General features: G+C 38.6%; 1 protein-coding gene across 4 annotated transcripts in view; it reads left to right on the top strand.

Moving 5' to 3' along the window:
- LOC136345504 (methyl-CpG-binding domain protein 5/6 homolog sba-like) overlaps positions 1-24,265 on the top strand; it is a 266,872-nt gene that overhangs the window by 78,948 nt on the left and 163,659 nt on the right. Inside the window, exons 6-9 of one of the 4 annotated variants that reach the window (XR_010733156.1) lie at positions 90-3,782; positions 4,074-4,437; positions 6,227-6,473; positions 9,283-14,917. Coding sequence is in view for 3 of the 4 variants with exons in the window: in XM_066293860.1 (XP_066149957.1) it covers positions 90-3,782; positions 4,074-4,437; positions 6,227-6,473; positions 9,283-9,448 (4,470 nt within the window). In the remaining variant the exon portion in view is untranslated. The other 3 variants (XM_066293860.1, XM_066293862.1, XM_066293861.1) reach the window with 3 other exon arrangements.

The following is a 24,265-nucleotide window of genomic DNA, read 5'->3' as shown; positions in this document are numbered from 1 at the left end:
GCGCGTAATTTCTGACAATGACCCAAAGATTCCCGACAATTGCGTAACACTTGCCGTAACTTTAAAGATTCTAAGCAATTTTCTTTTAGGTATGGCCGCCCAGTAACCCACCTAGTCACGGCCACCTGCAGACGTACCCCGATGGTCAACAGAACCAACTAGTCCGATGCCACGAGAGCTCCGGAGGCCGCATGATGGCCATCTCCCCCGTCGTCGTGGGTGAGGGTACCTCACCATCCTCTCAACCCAATCCTTCTGCTTCGAACATTCACCTTCATACGCAGCAGGTATTTGGTCCGAGCGGCCAAGTAATCAATCTCCAAGAAGTCCCGCAAAGTCACGCTAACGTGGCACATCAAGGGCAAAACCAATTGATACAGGGTCAGAATATCAACGTGATGCAACAGCCGCAGAATAGGGTTTACATGAATACTCAGCCTGCTGAGCCTAGTGGCCCCGGGCGGCCGAACATGCAGCAGATAAAGGGAGCTGAAGTGCAACTTAAAATGCAGCAACAGCAACAGCAAAGGCCGATGTTCGGAAATCAAGTCGTGCAACATTACGAGCACGTGGATGCCTGCAAGAATGTGAGACCGTTTGGTTTTAACGGCATGAGGCCTCAGAGCCACAACCCGTTGATGCAGCAACAGCAACAGCAACAGCAGAAGTTCCAATGGCAGCATCGGATGCAGAATGTGGCTCAACATCAGCTGAATCAAATGATGCAAATCCAACAACAACAGCAGCAGCAGCAGCAGCAGCAGCAACAACAGCAGCAACAGCAAAATAATCAAAATGTCTACGAGCGGGTGCCGCCGCTTCACCAGCACACCCCCAGTGTTATGTGGCAGGAAGAGTTAAGGAGGAAGAAAATGAAGATTGGAAGAGTTGTTAAGAATAGGCAATATCATCAGGTGATTGAGAATTGCCAGGTTCGGAGTAGTCAAGGACCGTGTCCTAACATAGACGTTCGGCAAATACCCAATGAGAACAGCAGACCTGTAGTGATAAATCAAATGGCGCAGCACAGTCAGAGTGCTTCCAGTCCTTCCTTTATGGAAGATCCAAGCGGGTATTTGGCGCAACAGACGGCCCTCCTAAACAACACCATCAACAGGCAAACTAACTATGGAACCGCGTTGCCTAATATGGTGGAACCTGGCCAAGGCGGAGAGATCCATTTGCCGAGTAATGTAAACATGAAGTCACATATGTCGAGAATGAATCAAAATAATTTGAAACAAATGCATCCTGTTACGGTTCAAAAGCAGTTTACGCAGCAGCATCACAATATCGTGGACAGTAGTGGCATACAATTGGAGCAGCAGCAGTTCATCCAGCAGCAATGTCAAGGATGCATTTCAAACGCGTTCCCTCCAGGAATGCAGAAGATCAAGCAAACCACTCGCTGTGACAGTGCTCCCAGTACTCCGAGCTCATGCGAGGATCCTGTCACTTCTTCAGTTTATTCGGAAAAGATCCACAGTCCCGATACTCGACCTATTCAAGGTGGTACAGTCAGCACGAGTAATGTATCCCCTATTGATTCGGACCCACCAACTCCAAATCCCGCACCAACACCGCCTCAAAAAATTCTGGAAGTCATGCATCAAGGTTCCGGGTTTAGTATACAAAATGAAGAAGGGCAGATAGTGCAAATAGTGTCTCAGTCTCGGGAGGATTATCTACAGCAGCAACAGTACCAAGAGCAGCAGCAGTGCAGAAGCCACTCCATGCATCCGCATTCTAGTCAATCAAAGGCGCCTGCTAGTGTGGTGACCACAATGGCCAGCGGGCGTACCTCGGGGTGCAACACAATCACCTCAGTGCTTGCAGGGAGGTCAAACACTGCAACGGTATCCATTAATTCGTCAAATAGTGCCACGCAAGGAATCAGTGTGAATGTCTCCAAAAGTCCCTTGGAGATGGTGCAGAGTGTGGTGAGCAGTATTCAAGTGCCGCAATCCCAACACCAGCAGCACAGTCCGCCTCAGATAGTGAAACACTCCCCGACGGGACTTCCTCCGGGACATATTCTGGTGTCCTCCAACGGACAGTTGATAATGGCCAGCGCAGCTGCAGGACAGCACAGTGTAATGGCGCCACCACCGCCCCCCAAAGTGGTGACTAGTCAAAATTCCATGCCACCGGTCACAGTATCTCCAATGGTTACCAATGTTACAGCTGCAGTTTCTCAAGTCATTCCAGCTCAACAAGTCTTAGGACAACAAACGGTGCTAGTTAATACTTTACCAGCTCCGTTCGTTATCCAGCCGAGTGTTACTATGACCATGGATGGCATGACAGTGGGACAAAACATGCAGATTCCTCACATTGTGACTGGAAGTTTAATACAGCAGCAAATAGACAATAATGATGCACGTAGGGCACCTGCATTGCTCTCGCCGGAATCTAAGAAAAAAGGCAAAAAGCGCAAACTTCCTTCGCAGACGGTGGCAGGAATGTTGCATATTGCAGCTCAACAGAATTCTGGAGGTGTTGTTGTGAACCAACAGGGCTTCCCACAGCAGATACAAATGACGCATAGTCCTCAAGGGTTGACGACCGCTCCAGTCATGCAGGCTTTGACTATAGTGCCAAGCAAGAACGGCGGACCTCCACAGATTGTTATGAATGGACAGGCCACACAGCAGATAATAACCAACTCTCAGCCGGCGCAACAAATTAATTTGTTACAACCAGTAAGTTTGATAAACGGGGCAACTGGGGTGGTGCAGAACATTCCAATTCAGCAATTTATCGTCCCCAACATTGGGGGCAGTATGGTGATGAACGCTGATGGCACCGCCACGATTCTGCAAGACACCTCGAATTTAGGAATGCAGTTACAAATCCAGAACGTTAATGGCCAGAACGTGTTGACTCCCATTCAGAACAATAATATGTTCAACGGCGGACAAAGTATTTTGCCCGCGGGGATGGTTTTGAGAGCTCCAACTTCTCAAGGAAAAATCATCCAGCAACAGCATAGCCCCGGTGCGCAATTTTTATCTCCCAACGGGGGACAATTTGTGGTGAACGGAGCCCAGTTCAGCGGTCAATTAAGCCCTCTCGTAGCCAGCGTTAGCCCATCCCAACAGGTCGCTTTCAACACCTCCCCGCAGCAAATCCGGTCCAACAACCAGATCCAGTCAAACCAGCAGGAATTTATCCAAGTGAACGGGCAAATGGGGCAGGCGTTGATGGTGCCCTGCACGCCTCAAACTACGAATATCGTCGCGTCTTCTCCGTCTTCAAACCAACAGCAAAATACAACTTTTGTGCAGCAGAACACTACGATTGTGCAGCAGCAGACCACGATGCTGGCGAACAATCAACAATTGCAGAATTTCCAGCAACAGCAAAACAGTCAACAGCAGGGACGGGCGGTTAGTTTGGAGCAGCAAAACTTTTTGCTGAATACGAGTGATAAGGGCCAAATGCAGACATTGGTGGTGCAGCAACAGCAGCCTCCACATCAGAGGAATTCACAGGAGGATTTGAACTATCGGCAATCGGTATCAACGCAGACGGCAGTGAATCAGAATTCACAGGCGGTGACTACGAATACTTTTTGCCAGACTTCAACGCTTAGTGCGAGTAGTCCTCCTGACACCACCACTCTGAGTCCAGTAGCGTCGGTAGAGCAGAGCCCCCCCACGGCCGCAGATACGACTACTCATACAGGGAGCACTGATGATGGCTTGTCACCGGCACCATCAAACTGTTCGGCGTCCTGCAGTGAGGTTAATGTGCCTGGGAGGCCCGGATCTCGGACTATGGTATGATTTTTTTATGAAGTAGTATCAATTCCAAACGTTTTTCGGAGAACTTAGGCATTCATGCAGCTCTCAGATTCCTATGTAATAAATAAAATTAGGTCTGATGTATTCTCCGGAGGAGTTACCTCTGAGCTTAGCAGTGTCTCCTAGATCTTCTAGGTCTTAAAAATAGTATTTCTTCTAAATTAAAAGACAATGGTTACTCTGATAGATTGTTTACCACGCTTCTATCATGGTTCATCTCATCGAACTTCATTTGGCTCCGTCTTATATCATTTTCCACCTTGTTAGGCCATGGTCCACTGTGTATCAAGTAGCGAACCCGACCTCCTGGAAGCCAACACGCTTCCACCCGACCAAGACTGGCGCAAAATCAGCCAATCTTCCAGCTCCATCAAAGAGGAGTACATCACCATGAAGCAGGAATTCACAGATGTCAGCAGTGCACAAATGCACTATTCACGGAAACAGCAGAACATGGGGCACATCATTTATGAGGACGCCGCCAGCATGGTGGCGGGAATGCAGTTTATGGATCAGAAGATGAAGCAGGAGGTACTGAATAAGCACTACGGGAAGCTGATGCATCAGAAAAGAAACGACGTCATGCTGGTCATGGATTCGCGGCATATGTTGTTTGAAGAGGATGATAGTGGTAAGTGGGGTTTTCCAGTAGTGGTTCACTTTGAATATGCATGTGTTGGGTGGCATGACGAAGAGGAACTTGGTAGATGAGCTTGTAGCTTTGCGACCTCATTGTCTCTAGGAAAGTGCTTGATTCAGTACCTCAATAGATATTTATTCATGCCGATGTGAGGAGGGAACTTGAGGTTGTAGCGTTCATTATTATACAGGTATCACCAGTTCAAGTCGGAACATAGGAATTACGCAAGAGGCAGAAAGACCTCAAAAGTTTTAATATACCTCCTCTAATCACCAACAACGAAGTGGGTGGAGTCAGGCGGGCCGGCGTGTTCACTTTGATGTTTAGATTAGTATCGATTTCGTTACTTTCGCGACGATGAAAATTTAAAAAAATATCACAGCAAAAAGCACCAGTGTAAATAAATGAAAAGAAAAACGATTGATGCATCACTAGAATTTTTATCAGTAGAAATGCTGAAACGGTGAGATATCCGGTAACACTGGACTGACTCCGCCCACTGGGCGGACGCGTCCGGCCGGTGTTTCCACTTCGATGTTTAGATTAATATCGATTTCGCTGCGAATATCAGAGCCAAAAGCACCAATGTAAATAAATGAAAAAAAAAGTAAACCCAATAACTCTGCGCGTTAAAATCGAAATTCCTTAAATGGTTTACCTGCGGTGGTTAATTTATTTACATTCCGATATCAATCTATTTCATCTCAAGACTAAAACCAGTGTTGCCGGCTCAGTTTTGTACCCGCCAAAAGACCGTAAACAATTATCAGCGACTTCAGATCGTCATATTGATTAACTTTCCACTTGCGCGATTCCCATGTTCCAACTTGAACTGATGATACCTGCACGTGTTCCAGAGTCATAATGCAAATTCGATAAAAGTTCAATACGCTGACAGACCTGGAATTCAAACACTTTTTCCTCTGTACTTTTTTATAACGAGCCTAATTGAGAACGTATTTAAAAATTTAGCTTAATTCTTTCGGTGGTTGGTTATGGGCTTCCTGATAACTTGAAAGTAGTGTAAAATGCTAACCATTTCAACAGGATAATGATAATTGTATTGTTAGCTCCATTAATATTCGTCAAATTTGTTGCTTGAAGTCACCACAAACCGCGTTTGAATGTGCCTTTATGCTTTTAATTTAAGAGCCTTTAAATTTGGGATAAAATGAGCCCTATGCTGTCGATTTGGCTAGCAGTTCAATTTCTGTAACATCTGACAATTCTATTGCTTAAACTAGCAGTAGAAAACCAGTTTAAATATTGTGGAATGGAAAATTGAGGCCTTGAGTAGTGTTGCTAGCAATATTTGACAAACATTCAACATCAATAAGTCTTATTTTCAGGAATCGCACATCGGCTCGACCACTGTATATAGTACCGACTATCAACATATTCCCCTACTTTCTATGCACATTAAGGTGTGGCTAACTTTCCAGAAACATCTCCGATCATTAACATGGTGTGTGCTTGACTGGTTTCACTAAAAAAACGCCATTTTGTACATACAAGGCTTTCTCGTTCATCCGGAATCCATTTTTTCGCTTCTTGCTTCGCTTTAACGCAAGGTTCTTCAAAATTTTAGGGTGAGGTGTGTCGTGGAAACTAGCGTGGTTCGAGTAGTCTGAGGTTAGTTCAAGCTAGTTCCCCAGCATTTTCAATCCAACATGTTGTAAGTGTGTGTTCCTGGGGCCTTCAAACTGATTCTATTCCATCTAACCGAATCACCTAGTTTTCCAAGATGCAACCGCTCCCTTATATTCTTGTGTTTATTTAGAGAAAAACAACAAAGACGTCTCAAAATCGAATAGGACGAAACACGACTTTAAAGTTGGAGATTTAGTGTGGGGTCCTACGAAAGGGTCGTCGTCCTGGCCAGGCAAGATCGTACAGATCGCGAAGGACCTGGCCACGGTGAAGTGGTTCGGTTGCGAGAAAAATCTGTCCAAAATTAAGATCGCGACCTTACAGACATTGAGCGAGGGGTTCGAGACGCACCATCAGGCTGGGAAGAAGGCCAGAACGTGAGTGATTTTTATGGGATCTTAGCCACATCTTCGTGTTTAAGTTTACTCTTGTGTGAATACGAATTCGGCGGTTTTCAATTAGCTTGAAAAATAATTCGACCTTTCTGATTGGCGAATAAGAGGGAAAATCCAAACATTTTATGCTTAAGCCATCTCCCTTTAAGCTACTCGTCGAGTAATGTTGATTACAAATATGATGTATTCAGTTTTTTTTTGGAAACAATTAGCGTGGCGTCGCACTTGTAAAGTGGATAGCTGTTGAAATTCCCAACAGCAGATTGGGCGATTTTTCGGCTTTTTACCGCTCCAAATATGACGATTGCGACCACTATGGCGAATTCGGGTATCCGCAAAGTCCCAATATTCAAAAATAATAAAAGTGAGTTACGAGCCTCGCAGATTGATTCCGAACTCGACTATAGACTACCACTCGATAATCCCAAAAGAGAACTTCACAGGTCCCATGCGCTCTGCGAAGCCCTCAGAACACAGTTTGTTAGTTAATGTAACAAACTTACTACTTAGTAAAAGCTATTCTGAAATCAAACACACTAAAAATTATACTGTTCTAACGTACACCTCCGGCCAAAAGAGTGGATACGCTTGGTTAATCATGAATAATCACTTATCAATTGTGTTTACAAGTTACAAAATATGGCTACTTATTTATTTTATGTTAATATTTAACGTTTAAAGTGAAAAACAGACAAAAAATCCACTCAAAGCTTCGCGACTACTGGAATCGATAAGTCAAGAGTAAAAAGGTCTTTCTTCACTTATCAGAAATAGGAGATTTACCGCTTGCCTGCTGTTTTTGTGATCCTCGTTCAAATTAATTGCGGTTGTTTACATCTAAAATGGATCTAAAAGAACATTTGAAGTTGTTGCCATGTGTGCTCAAGTGCAGAACACGTCGAAACCTTTCTAGAAAACTCGTGGACAAATCCTTTAACGATACACTTGTTTAAAAAATTTAAAATGGCAGAAAGGATTGAAATTAGTATTGAAAAAGAAGTGCAATAATCACTTTATACAGCAAAGGAATTTCGTGTCGTCAAACTGCTAAAATAGTGAAAGTTTCCCTCAAAGGTGTACAATCAACCATTGACCGATTCAGTCACAGGGGCAGTTTTCGCGATTTCCTTCGTAGTGGATGGTTAAAAGTGACCACTTAGAAGAAAATTCTCATATTATTGTCACCAGCAAAACAAATATGCGATTAGCAGTGTCAGAAATCCGAGCAACTTTAAAGAGTACGCGACTAAACCCCGCATCGTTAACAACAGTAAAAGGGAGACTGAGACAAGGGGGACTAAAGGGGGTTCCTTGCTGTGAAGAAACCGTTGCTAAGAATGAAAAACAAAGAAAAACGTCTTCAATGGATCCGTGAGCATCAAAATTTGACTATTGAACAATGGAGAAATATGCTATGGACGGACGAATCAAAATTCGAAATCTTTGGAAATTCGTCGGCGAATTTTTGGTCAGAACAAGTCCTTCAGGGAACATGGCTCTGCAGTGTTTAGTGTCAATCGTAAAGCATAGGGGTGGTTCCATGATGGTATGGGGATGTTTGTTTGGCCACGATATCGGCGATTTTGTCAAAATTGATGGAATTACGAAGCAGGAGGAATGTAAGAAGATCCCTCTCAAAAATGCCGTCCCGGCGGGGTGTCGACTTATTGGGTGTGGAGTCGTCTTTCAGCACGACAATGATCCTAAGCACACTTCTAAGCCTCTGTCGAACCTATTTAGCCGAGGAAGAGAATGCTGGAAAGTTGAAGAAGATGATTTGGCCTCCACAGTCGCCCGATCTCGACCCAATCGAGTTATGTGAAGAACTAGATTGGAAGACTCGAATTTCGTGCCCTTCAGTGGCAGCTGAACTGTGGCAGAAATTGGAAAGTGCAAGGACATCGACACAATAGAAAACTTTAAATAAACTGGTGGAAAGGAGGCTGCGACTCGTGGAAATGGTTATACAGTGAATGAAGGTTTTTTTTTAGATGAAAATGAAGTTTAATGTTTTTGATACATTTTTTTCCCAATTTTAGCCAACATTATTGGTTGTAATTTAACTTTTCGGCTATTTTTGTATGGTACGAGCGTTTAAAGGGATAACATACGCGGAATCATAAGGTATTCAATTAAAAAAATTATTTTCTTTTAATTCTATTCAAACTTTTGGCCGGTAATGCATGAAGCTACTTTTATGTTTTATTTTTTCACGCAGGTGTAATAATCTTAAAGCAATTTCATCTGTGCTTATGTTTTATGTAAAATACGTTACGTTTTCTCAATCAAAAAGAGAAAATTTTAATTCAGTCTTTTCGAATGGACACATTACGACTAATCTCTGATAAGGAATGAGATAATTTAATGAATGAATGGGAGTGTGAATTTCAGCAAGTACATACAAAGAGAATGTTGATCGTAATTATTAACTGGGTTTCGTGCCGCGCCCCCATAACAAATAAGTTAAGGAAGAATAATGAATAACAACTACTGATTTAAAAACAGAGGAAAATGGCCAGGAAACCCTGGAATTCCATCGAGTTTCGAGCTAACTCCGAAGGCCAGAAATGCTTTAAAATAATTAAAATTATTTACAAAAAACCAAACAGTGAGTAATTATTGAACTTTCGCCACCTTCACAATGGCAAGAAGAAATAATTGTGTCCCTTCTCTTTAAAAACCGCGATTTTTTCCCGACTTGAGACTTAGTATAGCCAAATGATATATTTTTTTAACCGAAATACTTTCGATTTGGGGCTGATGTGACTGATTTAAATTCTTATTTTTTCAGTAGTCGAAAATTGAACACCCAACTGGAAAAGGCCATCCAAGAGGCCATGGCCGAACTCGACAAGGTACAATCGAAACAGCCGGACTATGACGACAGTTCCAAGCCTAAAGTGTCTTCATCCAACAGCAAAAAAAGCTCGACGAGATTGAGAAGTGGACAACGATAAAGAGTGAACAATCTGTAATTATACCACCCCATATTAGACGACCAACATCGAAACGTAACCCTGTGTAAACCTAGAAACTTGTATATGTCTATAAAAGAAATAACGCTTTTAAATGTTTATATTAAGGTCATATCCGTAAGCAGAAGGGGCGAATCAGAACATACGAGATAACTATCTTTTGCTTCGCCCCGGTATCGCCAAGTAGTCTGATTAATATTGGTATATTGAGTCCTATAGACAACAGACATTTATCGAATTCTAAATGTATTTGTCGTGAAATAACTAGATATTTTTCAAGTGGAGTTTATGCAGAAATTAGTAAGAGAAAGGGTAAGTGATGGTTGATCAAAAATGGGAGTTACGGAAGGTTGAAAGTTGCTTATTACTTCTAGGTAAGTCGGTTTTCTTTTGTGTTTGCCAACCAGTTAATTTCCGAAGCATGCGATTAATGCGGCAATTGTATTTTATTTCACAGAGTGGGAAATTTTGGAAGATTGATCTATTGACAATAAACGACTTACACATCCCGGGTAGGATTTATTGTCATTTTCGCATGGGCACTTTATCAAATATTGGAAAAAACGTCCAGCGTGCAACAAAACTGTCGAATACTCAAGTATCTTGTTAGCCGTCTACAATGCAAAAAACAATAACAAAAAAAGGAATAAACTCGCGTATTGACCAATTATTACAGGAGACTGGCGTCAAGAACAGGTCCTGACCCGCTTGATACGTGAAGGGCCTTGCCATCGAAAGCAGCATGGGGCTACAACGATGTCATCAAACAGGAGAATGGAAATTTACGATGAAACGCTTCTTCGTCGTCAAAGACAGGAAGACAAGGATACCCCTAAGAGAGGTTTTTGCTATAAAAAGCAAAAATCCATTATCAAAAATCGGTAAATATCCAAATTGAAAAAAGTGCCGCCGTCCTGCCGCCAGGGCATTCAGCAATTTTAAACGAGGGTTTTTGCAATACAACTCCGACAAGGTCAGAAGGATGCTTGTTTACTTCGAGGAGATCTAGATCTAATGCAGATTGAACGTTATTTTCGTTTAGTCTTATGATTAAATTAGATCTCATCTCGTAAATAGGAGTAGGTGCATCTTTAAAACCGTCGCAATAACTCATGTTCCAAGAAAGGAAGATAAACTCTATTTAAAACATCGAAGTTTTAGAAACTTGCTATTAACTATTGCGAATGTATTATTGGATATTGCAGAGCGTAGGAATTGAATAGATTGTTAACAGTTAGTTCAACGATAGCACTTTTAGGGTTAGAGTGAAAAAAAGAAGATTTTGATGGGAAAACGTATAAATTTGACCTTTAGACTGGTTTTAAGGTTTTGAAAAATGATAAATTTATGGAATTCGTTTGCTAGGCGAAGTGACGAATTTAATATTTGAAAACGGAACTTGTTTTGCAATATTGCTATAGATACTGTCAGAACAGGTGCTAAGTTGTGCGTCACTTGAGTATTGTACAAGCGGAAGAAGGGTACAAAAAAGTTTCCGTTTGGTCGCTTATCATAGGAATTCATAGAAGTTTAGAGGCAAGAAAAACACTTTGTTAGCAAAATCTGGAACAATTTAACGAAAGGAACGTTTCTTGGTTGATTGACAACAATAATCAAGGAACTAGCGAAAGAAACTTCAATTTTAGGCAAATTTTTCTTTAAACTGCTCAAATTTTTATTTAAAAAAGCTTCTGTACGACTTCGTACAACTAAACTAATGTTAACTAAATTATTCGAACAATAAATTATTAATATTTTGTCGCGTTTCCTTAAGACTTTAAGATTGTAAATAATCCCAATTCATACAATTAACTAAATTTTATGTTGCATTAAGCGGTATTTTATTTCATTTTTCTAATAATGCTTCTTTTAAGTCCTTTTTTTTATTAATTGTATGTGATTTTATTTTCCGCTCTAAGAGTTCCCCACAAGCGCGGAATCGAATTTGAATTCGGCCATTAGGGTGGATGATTTAGACTGTTCTTATCATTATACATGGTGCCCCAAAAATATACCGAGAAATTTTAAAGGGTGATGGAAGACATAAATACAAACTTTTCAAAGATGGTCGCAAATGGGCCGCTTGAGCAGAAAAAAGGCCATATGATTTTGGTCATTACAATGACTTTTTGTTTATGTTAGGTGTTATTTGGTTGGTAAATAAACGATGACTTACAGTATTTGTTCAAAATGTTGGCCATTTGCTTTAAAACAAAGATTGCACCGTCGCTTTATTGCCTCGCGGACCCTATGAAATATTCTGGGAACAGCTCCTAGATGCGTGCACCTGGCCGTTATTCTTGCTAACAGATTTTCCTCATTACGAATGGACGTTTCGTAAACCAGATATCTGAGATAACTGCAAAGGAAAAAATCCAGAGTGTTGAGATCAGGAGAAGGCACGGGCCTGGCTGTAGAACCTCCTCTTCCAGTCCATCGATGCATATTGATGAGTTCTTCAAATGAGAAGATCACATTTTTTTTGTGGCATATGTTTATTAAAAAAAGAAAGTTTGTTTCGATGTCTCCTATCACCCGTTAAAGTATATCAGTATATTTTTCGGATACCCTGTATAACAGCGATTGTTTTGTTAGACCCGAGAAATGTTTTGGTTCATTGTTTTACATAAAAGTAAAAAACCTACCAAGGTCCAACTTTTTCCCACTAACTTTAATTTTGTATTTAAAATATTTACACACTCTTCGCTGTCCATTATTTCATTTACACAACGCAGATTTTCCACCCTTGCTGCCGACATGGAACCCTAAACCATAAAGCTTCTGACTCTATATTTGACCGTTGTATATAACTTTTTAATTTGAAGCTCAGTATTGGGTTTCCTCCACACTTTTTTTTGCCGTTCGACCCATGAATATTATACTTTTTATCATCGCTGCAAATGATGTTCCAAAAGTTGTGATCGTTATTTAAATGCTCTTTAATATATTTAAACCGTTTTTCTCTTTTCGCTTTCGAAATAAAGGGCTTTTTATGGGTTGACTGGCGTTATGAAACGTTTCGAAAAGTTTAGGTTTTTTTTGGACTTTTGTCCAATGAGTTTGGTTTTAATGGACTAAGAAATGTTTCTTGTTCTAAATTTTTACTAATTTCAATAATAAATTGTATATGTTGCATCTGAAACTCCATGAATCTGTGATAACTAATTGTACGGTGATTTTTTGTACCACTGTATCTCTGACGAAGACCAACGAAGTGGGTTGGCAAACCAGCTGCTGGGCGGAGTCAGTCCAGTGTTTCGACACATCTCTCGCCGTTTCAGAATTTTCACTAATTACTAAGCTAAAATTGTAGTGATGGATCAGTTTTTTTTTCATTTATTTACACTACAGATTTTTGCTTCGATATTTTTTAGAGTTTCAAGACAGTGAAATCGATACTAATTTCAACATCGAAGTCACGACATCGGCCGGAGCGACTCCGCCCACTTCCCCTGCCAGACGCACAACTTCCTTTGTTGACCTTTGTCGGAGGCATATTAAACCTTGCGCTGTCCTTCCAATTGCACAGTCCTTTAGAGATTCACAATTTATCACCTGTTCTGGTGGTATTTCTATCACTATATGCATTGCAAAACTAGTTCCATTTTCAACCATTAAATTTGCCATTTCAAATAATGTTTATTTAAAAAATGTTTGGCGGGACAACTAACAGTCGAAAGTCATAAAACTCCAATAAACCATTATCGTCCCAAAAAAATGTTGTCGAAATTGCTACTCTCAATTCGTTCTCGTTGTCACGTGATTGTCACTTTGGAAAATAGAGGCAATACAATCTGAACCAGATAAGGACGAATAGCATAGAGATCTGGGAAATACTAATAGATACAAAATCGGTTGAATTAGGATGATTTGAGCAATTTAAAGCAAGTTAATAATCTTATTTTATACCGGGTAAATCCCGAATGGTTACAAATATATATGGAAAAAATGATTTTGGCGGGTTTGGTTTTTTACAAATAACTCTTATACGGTCACAGTGGGAGGAATAAAAGTCCTGTATTATTAAAACACTTTTTTGAGAATTTCCTGACAGTGTTGCCAGAGTTATTGTTAACTTCTTATTTTTGGAGATAAATTGTTAGACGTTTTATTTTCCTATAGGGCGTTATCGTATATTTACATTATTTAAATCGTCATAAAATTCTCTTTCCCGCCATGTATAACATTTGGTAATTTTGTCATAAACTACGAGCTATAGCCATAAAAGCATTTATTGATAAGCTGGTTACAATTTTGACCAATGGCAATGGTAGATAATAACTAAATAAATGCTACGGAACCTTAAAAAAGATTTTAAAGTTGAAAAATCCTAAATTTCTTTGGTATGAGCGTAATTATGCGTATTTCTGCGTAGTCCTGTAATCGGCTAAATTTAGATCGAATAGAAGTTTCAAACTATAACAAGTGTTCAATCATTATTGTTCACCATTGTTGCCTAAATATAAATATGCTTTTTTCATCATTTCCTAAGCGAATATCTATTTACTGTAAACTATTGCTATAAGTGAAACCATAGACGACTTATCAAACAGTGTTTTGATGCCTATTTGTAATCTCTTAACTTATAAAGTTTCCGAGATGGCTCAAAAGGGAATTTCACGACGGTTTTAAAATTGTAAATATTCGATATTGCGCTTGTAAGAAAATCAAAAGTTTAACAGTTTATCTCCGAAAGAAGAGGCTTAACGAGAAAACTGATAACACCGCTAAGAAGTTCTCAAAAAAGTATTTTAATAATGTAAAATTTCAATCGAAACCATTTTATATCTATTACCCTGTCCTAGATCAGCACGCTGTTCACTTTAATCTGGAACAGACTCTGTATCTTTATTTTTTTGTAGGCAATATTTGGGCTTCTTTTTAATATTTATGTTGTACGAACATTTTTTCTATTGTAGTCTGTTGTGTTGTTATGTTCAATATGTTTTTTAATTAAATTTTAAACTTTTCCTTTCTTTAATCTTCATTACTGGTACCAGATTTCACCCGTACTACTATTGGTTCCACATTAAGATCTATTGTGTTTCTTGAGGGTCCAGATTGAGTACAACCTTAAATTACGGAAATTGCCTGTTTACACTGAAAACTCTCCCTTACATTTCCGAATGTTGGCGGCTCACCCCGTTAGCATGAAATTGTATTTATTGGTGTTCTGTGCTGCTAAACATTTTGAAATAGACTATCGGATATTCAGCCTTAACACGAACGTGATGTTACCTTCTCTTACCTTATACCTATTAATCCAGCAAATGTTGAGGGTATTAGTTGCATTGCAGTACTTTTATCATATTTCATTTAATGGAGCTACACGTTTCTGTTATACCTGGAATTTTGCTTGGGATTATTTACCAATCTCGTCAGCAGTTATTGGGATCACCGGTTAGATATTTGTTATTGGTACTTCTACGTTCTCAAAGTGGTGATAGTGGGGTAATTTGCTATAATTTCGATTTAGATTACCGACTGCGTCAAAAATGTGACGCAAAACAACAAACTTTAATGTGTATTTGAAGTCTCCTTCGTATCGAAACTATTTTACAAAAAAATCGATAAGGAACATTAAAAACTTGCCGAAAACTCTCTCGACCAAACGTTCAAAAACTCCCTAAAAAAAAAAAAATGTCGCCTGTTTCTGCGAGTCGTTTTCCGTCTCTTATTCTGGCAAATGTTTGTATGTTCAATTTTGGAATCCAAAACTCCACCAATTGATGTTTAGGTCAAGTCTATTTTCCCACGTAATTGACCGGACACACTCACTTAAATTGTGATCAGCAATTATACTCTTCTGGAATCTTCTCCTGAAGAAAGGATTTCATATTTTACATATGATTATTAGGTACAAAATAGCTCATTTTCGCGCATCATTACTTTTAACATTTGGTTATATTGGAGTCGCTAGGAATTTTTTTTAGATGTAAAAGATAGAAAATTATAAATACGCAAATTACGCCCTAAGAAATCTTATTTGAAGTTAATTTGAGCGAATCAAGTTTCAGAAACATTTGACATGTCGTTTAGTAATAACTAAATAGCTTAAAGTTAGTGTTTCTGAGGAGAGGGGTGTTGCATTACAGCGGCCGTTACAAGGAGGCACCCCTTTCCTAGGGAATCCCCGCTTTCGCCTTAACATCCGACCAATTTGGTTCTTGCAAACTTGTGAAAGTGACAATTTCATGTTGCCCGGGAACCTGGAAGTAATAAGCTCTTTCCTCAAGGTAATTTTTTTAATTGCCTTGACTCGGTGTTAGGTACCTTTGACTCACTTTGAACTAAATTCAACTGGGCTTTCAACTAGTGATTGTATAAAATCGAGAGAATTTTCACTATTTATAATCAGATGTAAATTTTAACAAATTAGTTACATTTATATTAAAAATCACACGTCATGTTTCTCCGAACTTCAACCACAAGTTTTAATTGCTTTAACTTCTTCGGAAGCAGCTTTTTTAAATCTTAAACTTAGTGTGTTTAGCCACTACTAGGGATGATCAATATCTAGTCATTGTGCCCCGAAAACATTCAACCCCATTATTTCCGGGGAAGCTTTCTTTTCAGTTATTTTCCCAGCAGATTCAGTTTTGTGAGTAAGAACAAACCTAAAACATTAGGTTAACCGACAAATTTTGCTAGACTGTGACCCCTGATTTGCTGCTAATTCATTATGCATTACGTTCAATGCCATCACAATAATCATCTAAAAATCAAATTGAGATGACTTAGGATAAATACTTGTATCATATATTTTTCTAAACTTGTGTAATTTATTATTTATATTATAGTGGTTACGTAAGTCTAAAAAGCTTTCTACATTGTCCTAAAAGCTGTAAATTACTTTCTGTATTAATTTTTTTGTATATTCGTATATTGTTTATAATATTTTAATTTTATCTCTCAATTTTGCCATTAAACCCAGTCGAATCTTGCATTATATTATTTTAATTTTGTATATTGCTTTGGTAGTGAATAGTTTTAGGCTTTAAAAGCAGTTGTATTAAATTTCTTTATTATTGTATGTAGTTAGGCATAACCTATTCCCAATAAGCTTTCTCTTAATTTATTTTGTATATAATCTATGGTACCTGTTTGTGTGCCCAAATTTGTGACTTTTTAATTATCGATAGACGAATGCATTTTGTAGATACTTTTTACACGCAAAGTTTTAGCGGAAATGAGTGAAAACAATACTTTGTATTTTTGGTTTTGAATCAATCGCGTTTATGAAACGAGCCCAGTGTTAAAGCCACTATTGGTTCCTTTTTTTTTATTAGAATTGTGTACCGTAGCTGAATAAAAATCTACTCCTTTTTTGTATATAATGTAATGTAATATTTTAACTGTTTGGCCTGCTATGTTGTGGTTGAACTTTTCACAGCCCAATAAATACTGGACTAGGTATTATTTTGTGGTTTTATTTCCGGGGGAAAGACCAAATTTCAAAAAGATACTCTTTAAAGTGCTACTTCGGGACACTCTACTTACCACTTAACGTTTTTATAAATATGTCTTTACTTGAAGAAAATTGCGGGCGCGTTTCGAGATGTTTCTTAGATTTTTGACCACCAGGAGGCGGCGAAGCTTGTAAGTTTTCGAATACACACCCTGTAGTTCTACGAAACGATGAAATTTCAGCTACAATTACATGCACAACAAAAGCCGTATAGGGAGCTCCGTAATGCAAGGTTACTTTAATTATCCTAGTAACGTTAGTTTTACAGTTCCATTGTTACAGGTCGCGAGGCCACATGCCCTGTGCATAAATCGCCCCATAAAAGCTAAGGATATGGAAAAATGCCAGTGAGAACAAAACACTGATGTAAGGACGCTATCATATCATTTGGGCGATTCTTGCCTCTTTACTTGGCCGTGCGAACATGTTTGAACATTTTTGTAACGCTTCGGAGAAAGTTCACTTTAGGAGAACAAAACCGGGCCATAGGTATGCTCCAGGCTGGACCAAAACGACAGGGTGTTGCCCAATTATTCCACTTTTCGTAAAGTATGATAATCAGACCGTGAACAAAGTTTCAACAACCTGGAAACGTCGCAGAAAGGCGGCGCACAGGGCGACTGAAGAAAACCACGGTTGCGCAGAACCGACTTAACACAGTTTCTGCGCGAAGAGACTGCGCCCTGCCCAAATGTAAGCTTTTGACTGGTAGTCCAAGTTTCTTTTGAAACAACTTGTAGGAGACTTGAAGCAAGTAAACATACTTAGTCAAGAAAATAAAGTTGCAACATTAAAGTGGACAAGAGGGCACATGAATTGAGGTGAAGAGTGGTGTTCTGTATTTCTCAATTTTGGTCGCTGTTCTGGTAGTCGGCACGTTCGTATCAGGACAAACTCGGCAATACGCAGAAGCTTTACAACTATTGGAGAAGTGCATCCTCTTAAGACGGGCGGAATTTGCTATGGTGGGAAGAGTGAGTTGTACGTATCTGAAAGAAACACGACTGCACAAATCTATGAAGAGGACTTCATCAACAACCTGCTCTCAAATTTTCAACTTGCTAATAATTCCAATTTTTGGACGATAATACCTGACCGCGTCCCGCAGCAATCTCCCTAGATGCGATTGAAAATGCGGGTATCGAACATTTACCGCGTCCGGCAAGATTGCCTGACCTTAACCCCATTGAACGTGTGTGGGGCATGTTGCGGAAGTCTTGAAGAATATCGACCGCACTTCCAAACAATTCGAGAACTTCTGCAGTTATGGGCAAATTTACCCCGAGACAAGATAAATCATCTCATTGACAGTATGCCGATGAGATGATTTATGTTGTCTGCAGTTACACACGTGAGGGAAGATCATGCGATATACTAAATTTTCGGAATGTAGTTTTTATGTTATTTCCATTTTTTTTATTGTTTATTATTTTTTTCGTTTGATTAAATAAAAAAATATTATCAATAATGATTTTTTGCTTATTTTTTGACGCGGATTACAAAAGAACTAATTCACGTTGTTAGCCCTAAACAATATCCAAAATATCCTAATAGCTCTGATATTTGTGAAGCAGTTTATTTCTAGTGTATTTTATGTTGGAAATACTTGAGAGAGACATTACCGGTGGGAAATATTACCGATAGGAGTATTACCTTTGCTTAATGCTCAGAGGCAACGTTATCCGTCTTCCTGGATAACGTGACGGAGCCGTAACTGGGAAGTCGGTTCGTAATGTCCATTTTACCATTAAATATAAAAAATTGGGGAATGGAACTATTTCATATTTGTCCAAACCCAGCCGTGTAATATTTTATTGCAATTGATGCTATATATTTGCATTTAAATTTAATCAGTGCTGCGTTGTTGTGTGCCTTTTTCAACATGCAACAGGATTTCACGTGTTACAAATTTAATCTCATGTTGGTTTTTGTTCTATTAGAATTAAAGCTACTAAATTGGTAAATTTTACTATTGTTTATTAGCGGAATGTTAGAGCGTGGCAGTTAAGTCCAACGAGGACCATAATAAATTCAAATATGTATGAAGAAAATAAATGCTTCTTTTGCACGTTTTTGTCTCAATTGATTAACAATCGTACGAGCCGAACCTCCTTCATTTTTAATGAAGACGATGCAACCTGCAAGAGATAAAAATTAAGGAAATGCACAATCCAGTTAAGCCGCTGCTGAAATGTGATATTTAGGGTCGTACGAACAATCTTTGAAGGTCCCTATTTTCATTCAAAATAAAAAAATCTTCATTTAGTTGCTGCAGACCCGAAGGGATAATGACGGAAAATAGCGTCGACGATTGACGACATTAAAAAACCACAACTGCTTTAACCCCCACCCCTTTTGTTAAACTCCTGATGGCGCCAAGATGGATGGAGATTGAAAAAATCTGATATTTCTGAAGGGGGTAAAGTGGTTTCTCATGCCCGCACATCTCAGTTCCCCCAACCATTTGATCTACAACCAGTGCAAGTCGAGTAAAACTATTAGATCAGAATGAAGTAAGTGGGGTCTTTAGCTCTTAGAAGATGGTAATTTAGACAAATTGTGGCTGCTAAAGTACAGATTTTACAATTAATTTTTTAGTTAAATAAAACTATAAGAATTTTGTATAAACAGTCAGATATAATGTTTGAGAATAGAGCCGTATTTGAGGAGTCGAGAAAGGATGTTTCAACAACGATAAAGGGGGATTCTTAAAAAGTCTCGTAATTATTTTAGGTTTTATACGAACCATTAACTTTGCAGTTTGATGGGTCGTGTAACCGAACTGGGGGAGATAAAGAAACATGTTCTAAATATGTTACAGGCAAGAACAATTTATAACAACTGTAAGTGCCCTAGAATACCATGAAAGTAGACTTAACAAAAACGAATGATGTTTGCATTGTCCTAAAATGTAATAGAAAGAATAAGGGTTTTCCCATGTTCTGAGCCGTCGCATACTATAGTAGACTCATTGTTAGACTAAACACAAATGACACAAACAAGAGTACTGCAGGTGTACGTACAGCACCGCTTGATTACGGGTACCGATACTCGTTAGACTAATAATCATCCAGTGCGTATTTGTACGCATCGCGTATTTCAGTACTCACATCGGCATCGGCGAAATTTTTCTTATGCTGAAGAAATGTACGAGGTTTGTCCGGAAAATTCGTATAAGAATAAAACAAAAAATATATTTTATATTTAATCAGGTAATTCAATTTTGTCCCCTTCGAAATAATCTCCCTGGAACACAGTACACTTGTGCCATTTTCGTTTCCACTGCTGGAAAGCTTTTTGAAAGTCCTCTGTTTTGATGTTTCTCAGCTCCCTTGTCGCATCAGCTTTGATGGCTTCCACATCACCCAAATCCCGCCCCGAAGCACCATCTTGCATTTAGGATATAGAAAAAAGTCGCACGGCGCCAAATCCGGTGAATAAGGGGCGTGTTTCATCGTGGTAATAAATATTGAGGTCAAAAACTAACGCTCAATTAGGGAAGTGTATGCAAGGACATTGTCGTAATGGAAAATCCACCGTCTCTCCCTCGGGTCAAATTCGCTTGAACTCGAGCCACGCGAGCTTTGAGGCGTCTGAGGACATCAATTTAGAAGTTTCCATTAACAGTCTGGATTACTTCTCTGATGGATGATTTCTCGTGAATTAAAAAAAAAAAAACATCAACATTGTTTTGACATTCATCCTCAATTTCCTTGACTTTTGCGTGCTTGGTTCTCCAGCTTGTTTCCATTCTTTGTTTTGAAATTTGAGTTCTACTTCATGTTCGTAAAATCAAGACTCATCTTCAGTAATTACCCTATTGGGAAAGTCACTCCCCCCCTTCAGCTTTTATCCAGGCTTCGTAGCATGCGACCCTACGCGCTTTCTGTCCTGGAGACAAAAGCTTTCCAGCAATGGAAACGAAGATGGCGCAAGTGTACTGTATCTCAGGGAGATTATTTTGAAGGGGACAAAATTGAATTACCTGATTAAATGGAAATATATTTCAGGTATTTTCCGAGTAGTTGGCGAAAAATCATGGCCGGTACCGTTGGCCTGATATTTCAGTCAATTTAAATTATTTAAGCAGTATTTTGACAACTCGAGTCGTTTGGCATATACAGGGTGTATTTCGTTTTTTGCCATTTTCTTTAAGACCCCATAACTCTTTTTGTTTTTAAATATTTAAATTTTTGGCAAAAACATCTTTCGTGCAGTTTCTTATGCGCAATCCAGTCCCATTCTCGAATTCTTCTTGTTTTCGAGTTAGAGACCAAATTGTCCTTTTTAATGGACCCTATAGTTGGTCATGATTCCATTAATTAGATTTTTTCACCTCTCTGAAAGTATATACATAGTACCATATGTTCATCTCAGCAAGTAAGAAAATTATGAACTATTTTTCAATATTTTTTTACTTTTTAAAGGAAACGTATTTCTATGCGCAAAATCTATTTTAAATCTAGAAAAAAATGTCGTGTTGGTATTTTATCCCATATTAAAAACTTATGGATTTAGGAAAAAATAATATTTTTATTATATAACAGACTGTTTTTATTTCAAGTGTTGTTCAAACTGATGTCCGTCATGATGTAAACATACTTCAAATTGGCCCGAAATACACTCAATTACTCTAATCAAATGAATATGTGTGCTTTAACTCTTGTGTTTTCCTAAAAATCGTTTTTTTTTTATTTACCCCGATAAATGCATGGAAGTATATATTTTCAGAAAAAAAAAACTGTAATTAATGAAGTTACGTCCAACTATGGTTTCCATTAAAAAAAAAGGTAACTTTGGCCTGTTACTCGAAAAAAAATTAAGCTAGAAAAAAGTCGAGTACGCCAATGGATTGCACATAAGAAAATACGCAACAGAAGTTTTTGCCAAAAATTAAAAATGTTCACAAATCAACAAGTTAAGGGGCTTTAAAGAAAACGACAAAAAATGAAAAACACCTTGTATCTCTCAAACAAATTGACATGTCAAAATATTACTTAGACCATTCAAATTGGTTCAAAAATCAGGCCAAGAGTCCCGACAACGGTTTTTCTCCATCTACACAGGAGATATCTGAAACTTGGCAATTACATAAAAAATATGACACCTTGTACAGAAGGCAGCATGGAAATCGAGTGTTTTTGAATTAATCGTAGTATAGTTAGTTATATACAGGGTGACCCATTTAAAGCTGTGATTGAAGGTTATTCAAAAACGACACGTTGTACGAAAAAAAGTTTTACCTAAAGCTTGTCCAGCAAAGAGGGGTTCATGTGATGAAGATACAGTGATTTTTAGCGAAAACGTCGTTTTAAGGTCAGGGCACTTTTTTATTCAAATGACAACTCCGTATTTTTTCACAGATCCCTGCAGATCTTCAAAAAATGAATATCTTTCATTTGAACCATTTTTTTATTAGACGTTTTGCTACAGAGTTATCCTTGATTTTCGTTAAATTTTTCAGATAATCGAAGCTATTGCAGTTTTTCCCTATAAAAGTTTTACAATGCATATTCTGTTTAAAACACATAATAATCCTTCCGTTTAATTAAAAAAAAAATTATTTCTATGGAAAAAAATATTTTCAATTTTTTCAGAGTAATCCCTTTCATCCCGCTGAAAATATCCTGTTTTTCTCTGTATTTTAACAGATGTTTGAGATATAAACGCCTAAAATTTTTCTTTAATCTTTTCGAGGACGTCGTGATCTATTAGTTGCATTATCCCGATTAAATTTTGAGGAAAAAATTTTACAACAATTTCGCCCACGTGAAGTCCTCCAGATTGAGAAGGGGTATCGTCCATTAACAAAATTGCTTTAATAGGAAGACGGTTTCGTTCAAAAATTTACTCACAGATGGCACGAACTCTTCTTTAAACCAGTTAGTAAATAAGGTCATGCGCTCTTCCGACTTTTGATATACACTGGTAAGGCTGTGAGTGAGATGCCTTTTAAAGCTCTCGTGCAGACTTGCCAATCACCATCAGTGGGATTTTGTGCTTGCCAGATTCATTCGAACATGCGATTATAGTTAATCTTTCCTTACTTCGTTTGCGTCCAGGAGCTGATTTTTCCCGTCGAGAATGATTTATTTTACGATTGTTTTGCTCCGTTACAATACGACAAACGAAAATTCAAACAAAGCAGTTCGTATTACACTTAACTACCAGAACTCCTAAGTTAAGTTAGTATACTTGTAGTAAACGCAAAAACGCACTGCATTCGCGCAAATTTACATGGTAAGACTCCAGAAACATAAATGGGAAAACTCCTCACACGGGACAGGGGAATTCCCCGACGCTCCCAACGATTTTAAATGGAAATAGGTATGTACATATTTTAGAAACTCAGTTAATCCGGACCTCGGATAATCGCGACTCGGTTAATTAGGGTTTTACTGTAGTCATAAGCGAATATTTGACGTTCTACGACGACTCCATGGTGGCAATTGAAAGATCATTATAAAGTGCTATGAGCCAAAGAATGAAATACCTGCGAAGCACCACCCTTCCACCGGATGAGAGATGCATAAGAAGGTGAGAAATTATATAAATTAAAAATAGCAACTTCATTTTCTAACAAAAGGACAGAATATAACGAAAAATTTCTTTGGTATGCAGACTACATGTAATAATTACATCTATAGAGAGAAAGTACCACGCTCTTGAGTTACAAATGAAATACTTCTCCTTTCTCACTAAACTTCATTCGACCTGGTAGGTGTCTGGAACCTTCAGAATTCAATAGATCTGAACTGAAATTGGAGAAAATGTTGCTGCCTGCTCCTAGTAATGCATCTTTAATGTCATGATTCGATGTACAGGGTGGATCAAATTAGATTCTTTGGATTTCTCCTCGGTGGGATGAGACGTTCTTATGCAAAATTAAGTAGAATGCGCTACGTTTTTTCTTTAAAGTTTGATTCTTCTAATCAACGAGAAATTTAATATAAAATCATTAATATTAACCCGGTCGAAGGTCTCATTTTGCACTCCTTTCCATTCTCCCGGACATCCAGAAACGCACAGCGCGGCCCTTTTCATCTTCATGGCACCTCTCAAGTGGTGTAATTTTGTTTGAATGAGAGAGTAGCCAATTCCTCTTCGACTGCTAGTTCTCCTGTTTTATGGAAATGTCCAAAAAGTAATATTGAAATGTGGGACTTCAGGAACTCGAGGAAATTCAAATCAACCTAAAAAAAACAACAACAAAAGCAGCTGTAAATTATTTCTGGAGATGATTTATGGCCGCAAAAACGGGGCAGCGGCTCCGAAGAATAGTTACTGAAATTTCCACACTCAACCTAAAGAATTATTGTTTAAGACCCCAG

The sequence above is a fragment of the Euwallacea fornicatus genome, chromosome 20, assembly GCF_040115645.1.
Source record: "Euwallacea fornicatus isolate EFF26 chromosome 20, ASM4011564v1, whole genome shotgun sequence".
Taxonomy (NCBI): Eukaryota; Metazoa; Arthropoda; class Insecta; order Coleoptera; family Curculionidae; genus Euwallacea; species Euwallacea fornicatus.
This window is presented reverse-complemented; position numbering and strand designations above follow the sequence as displayed.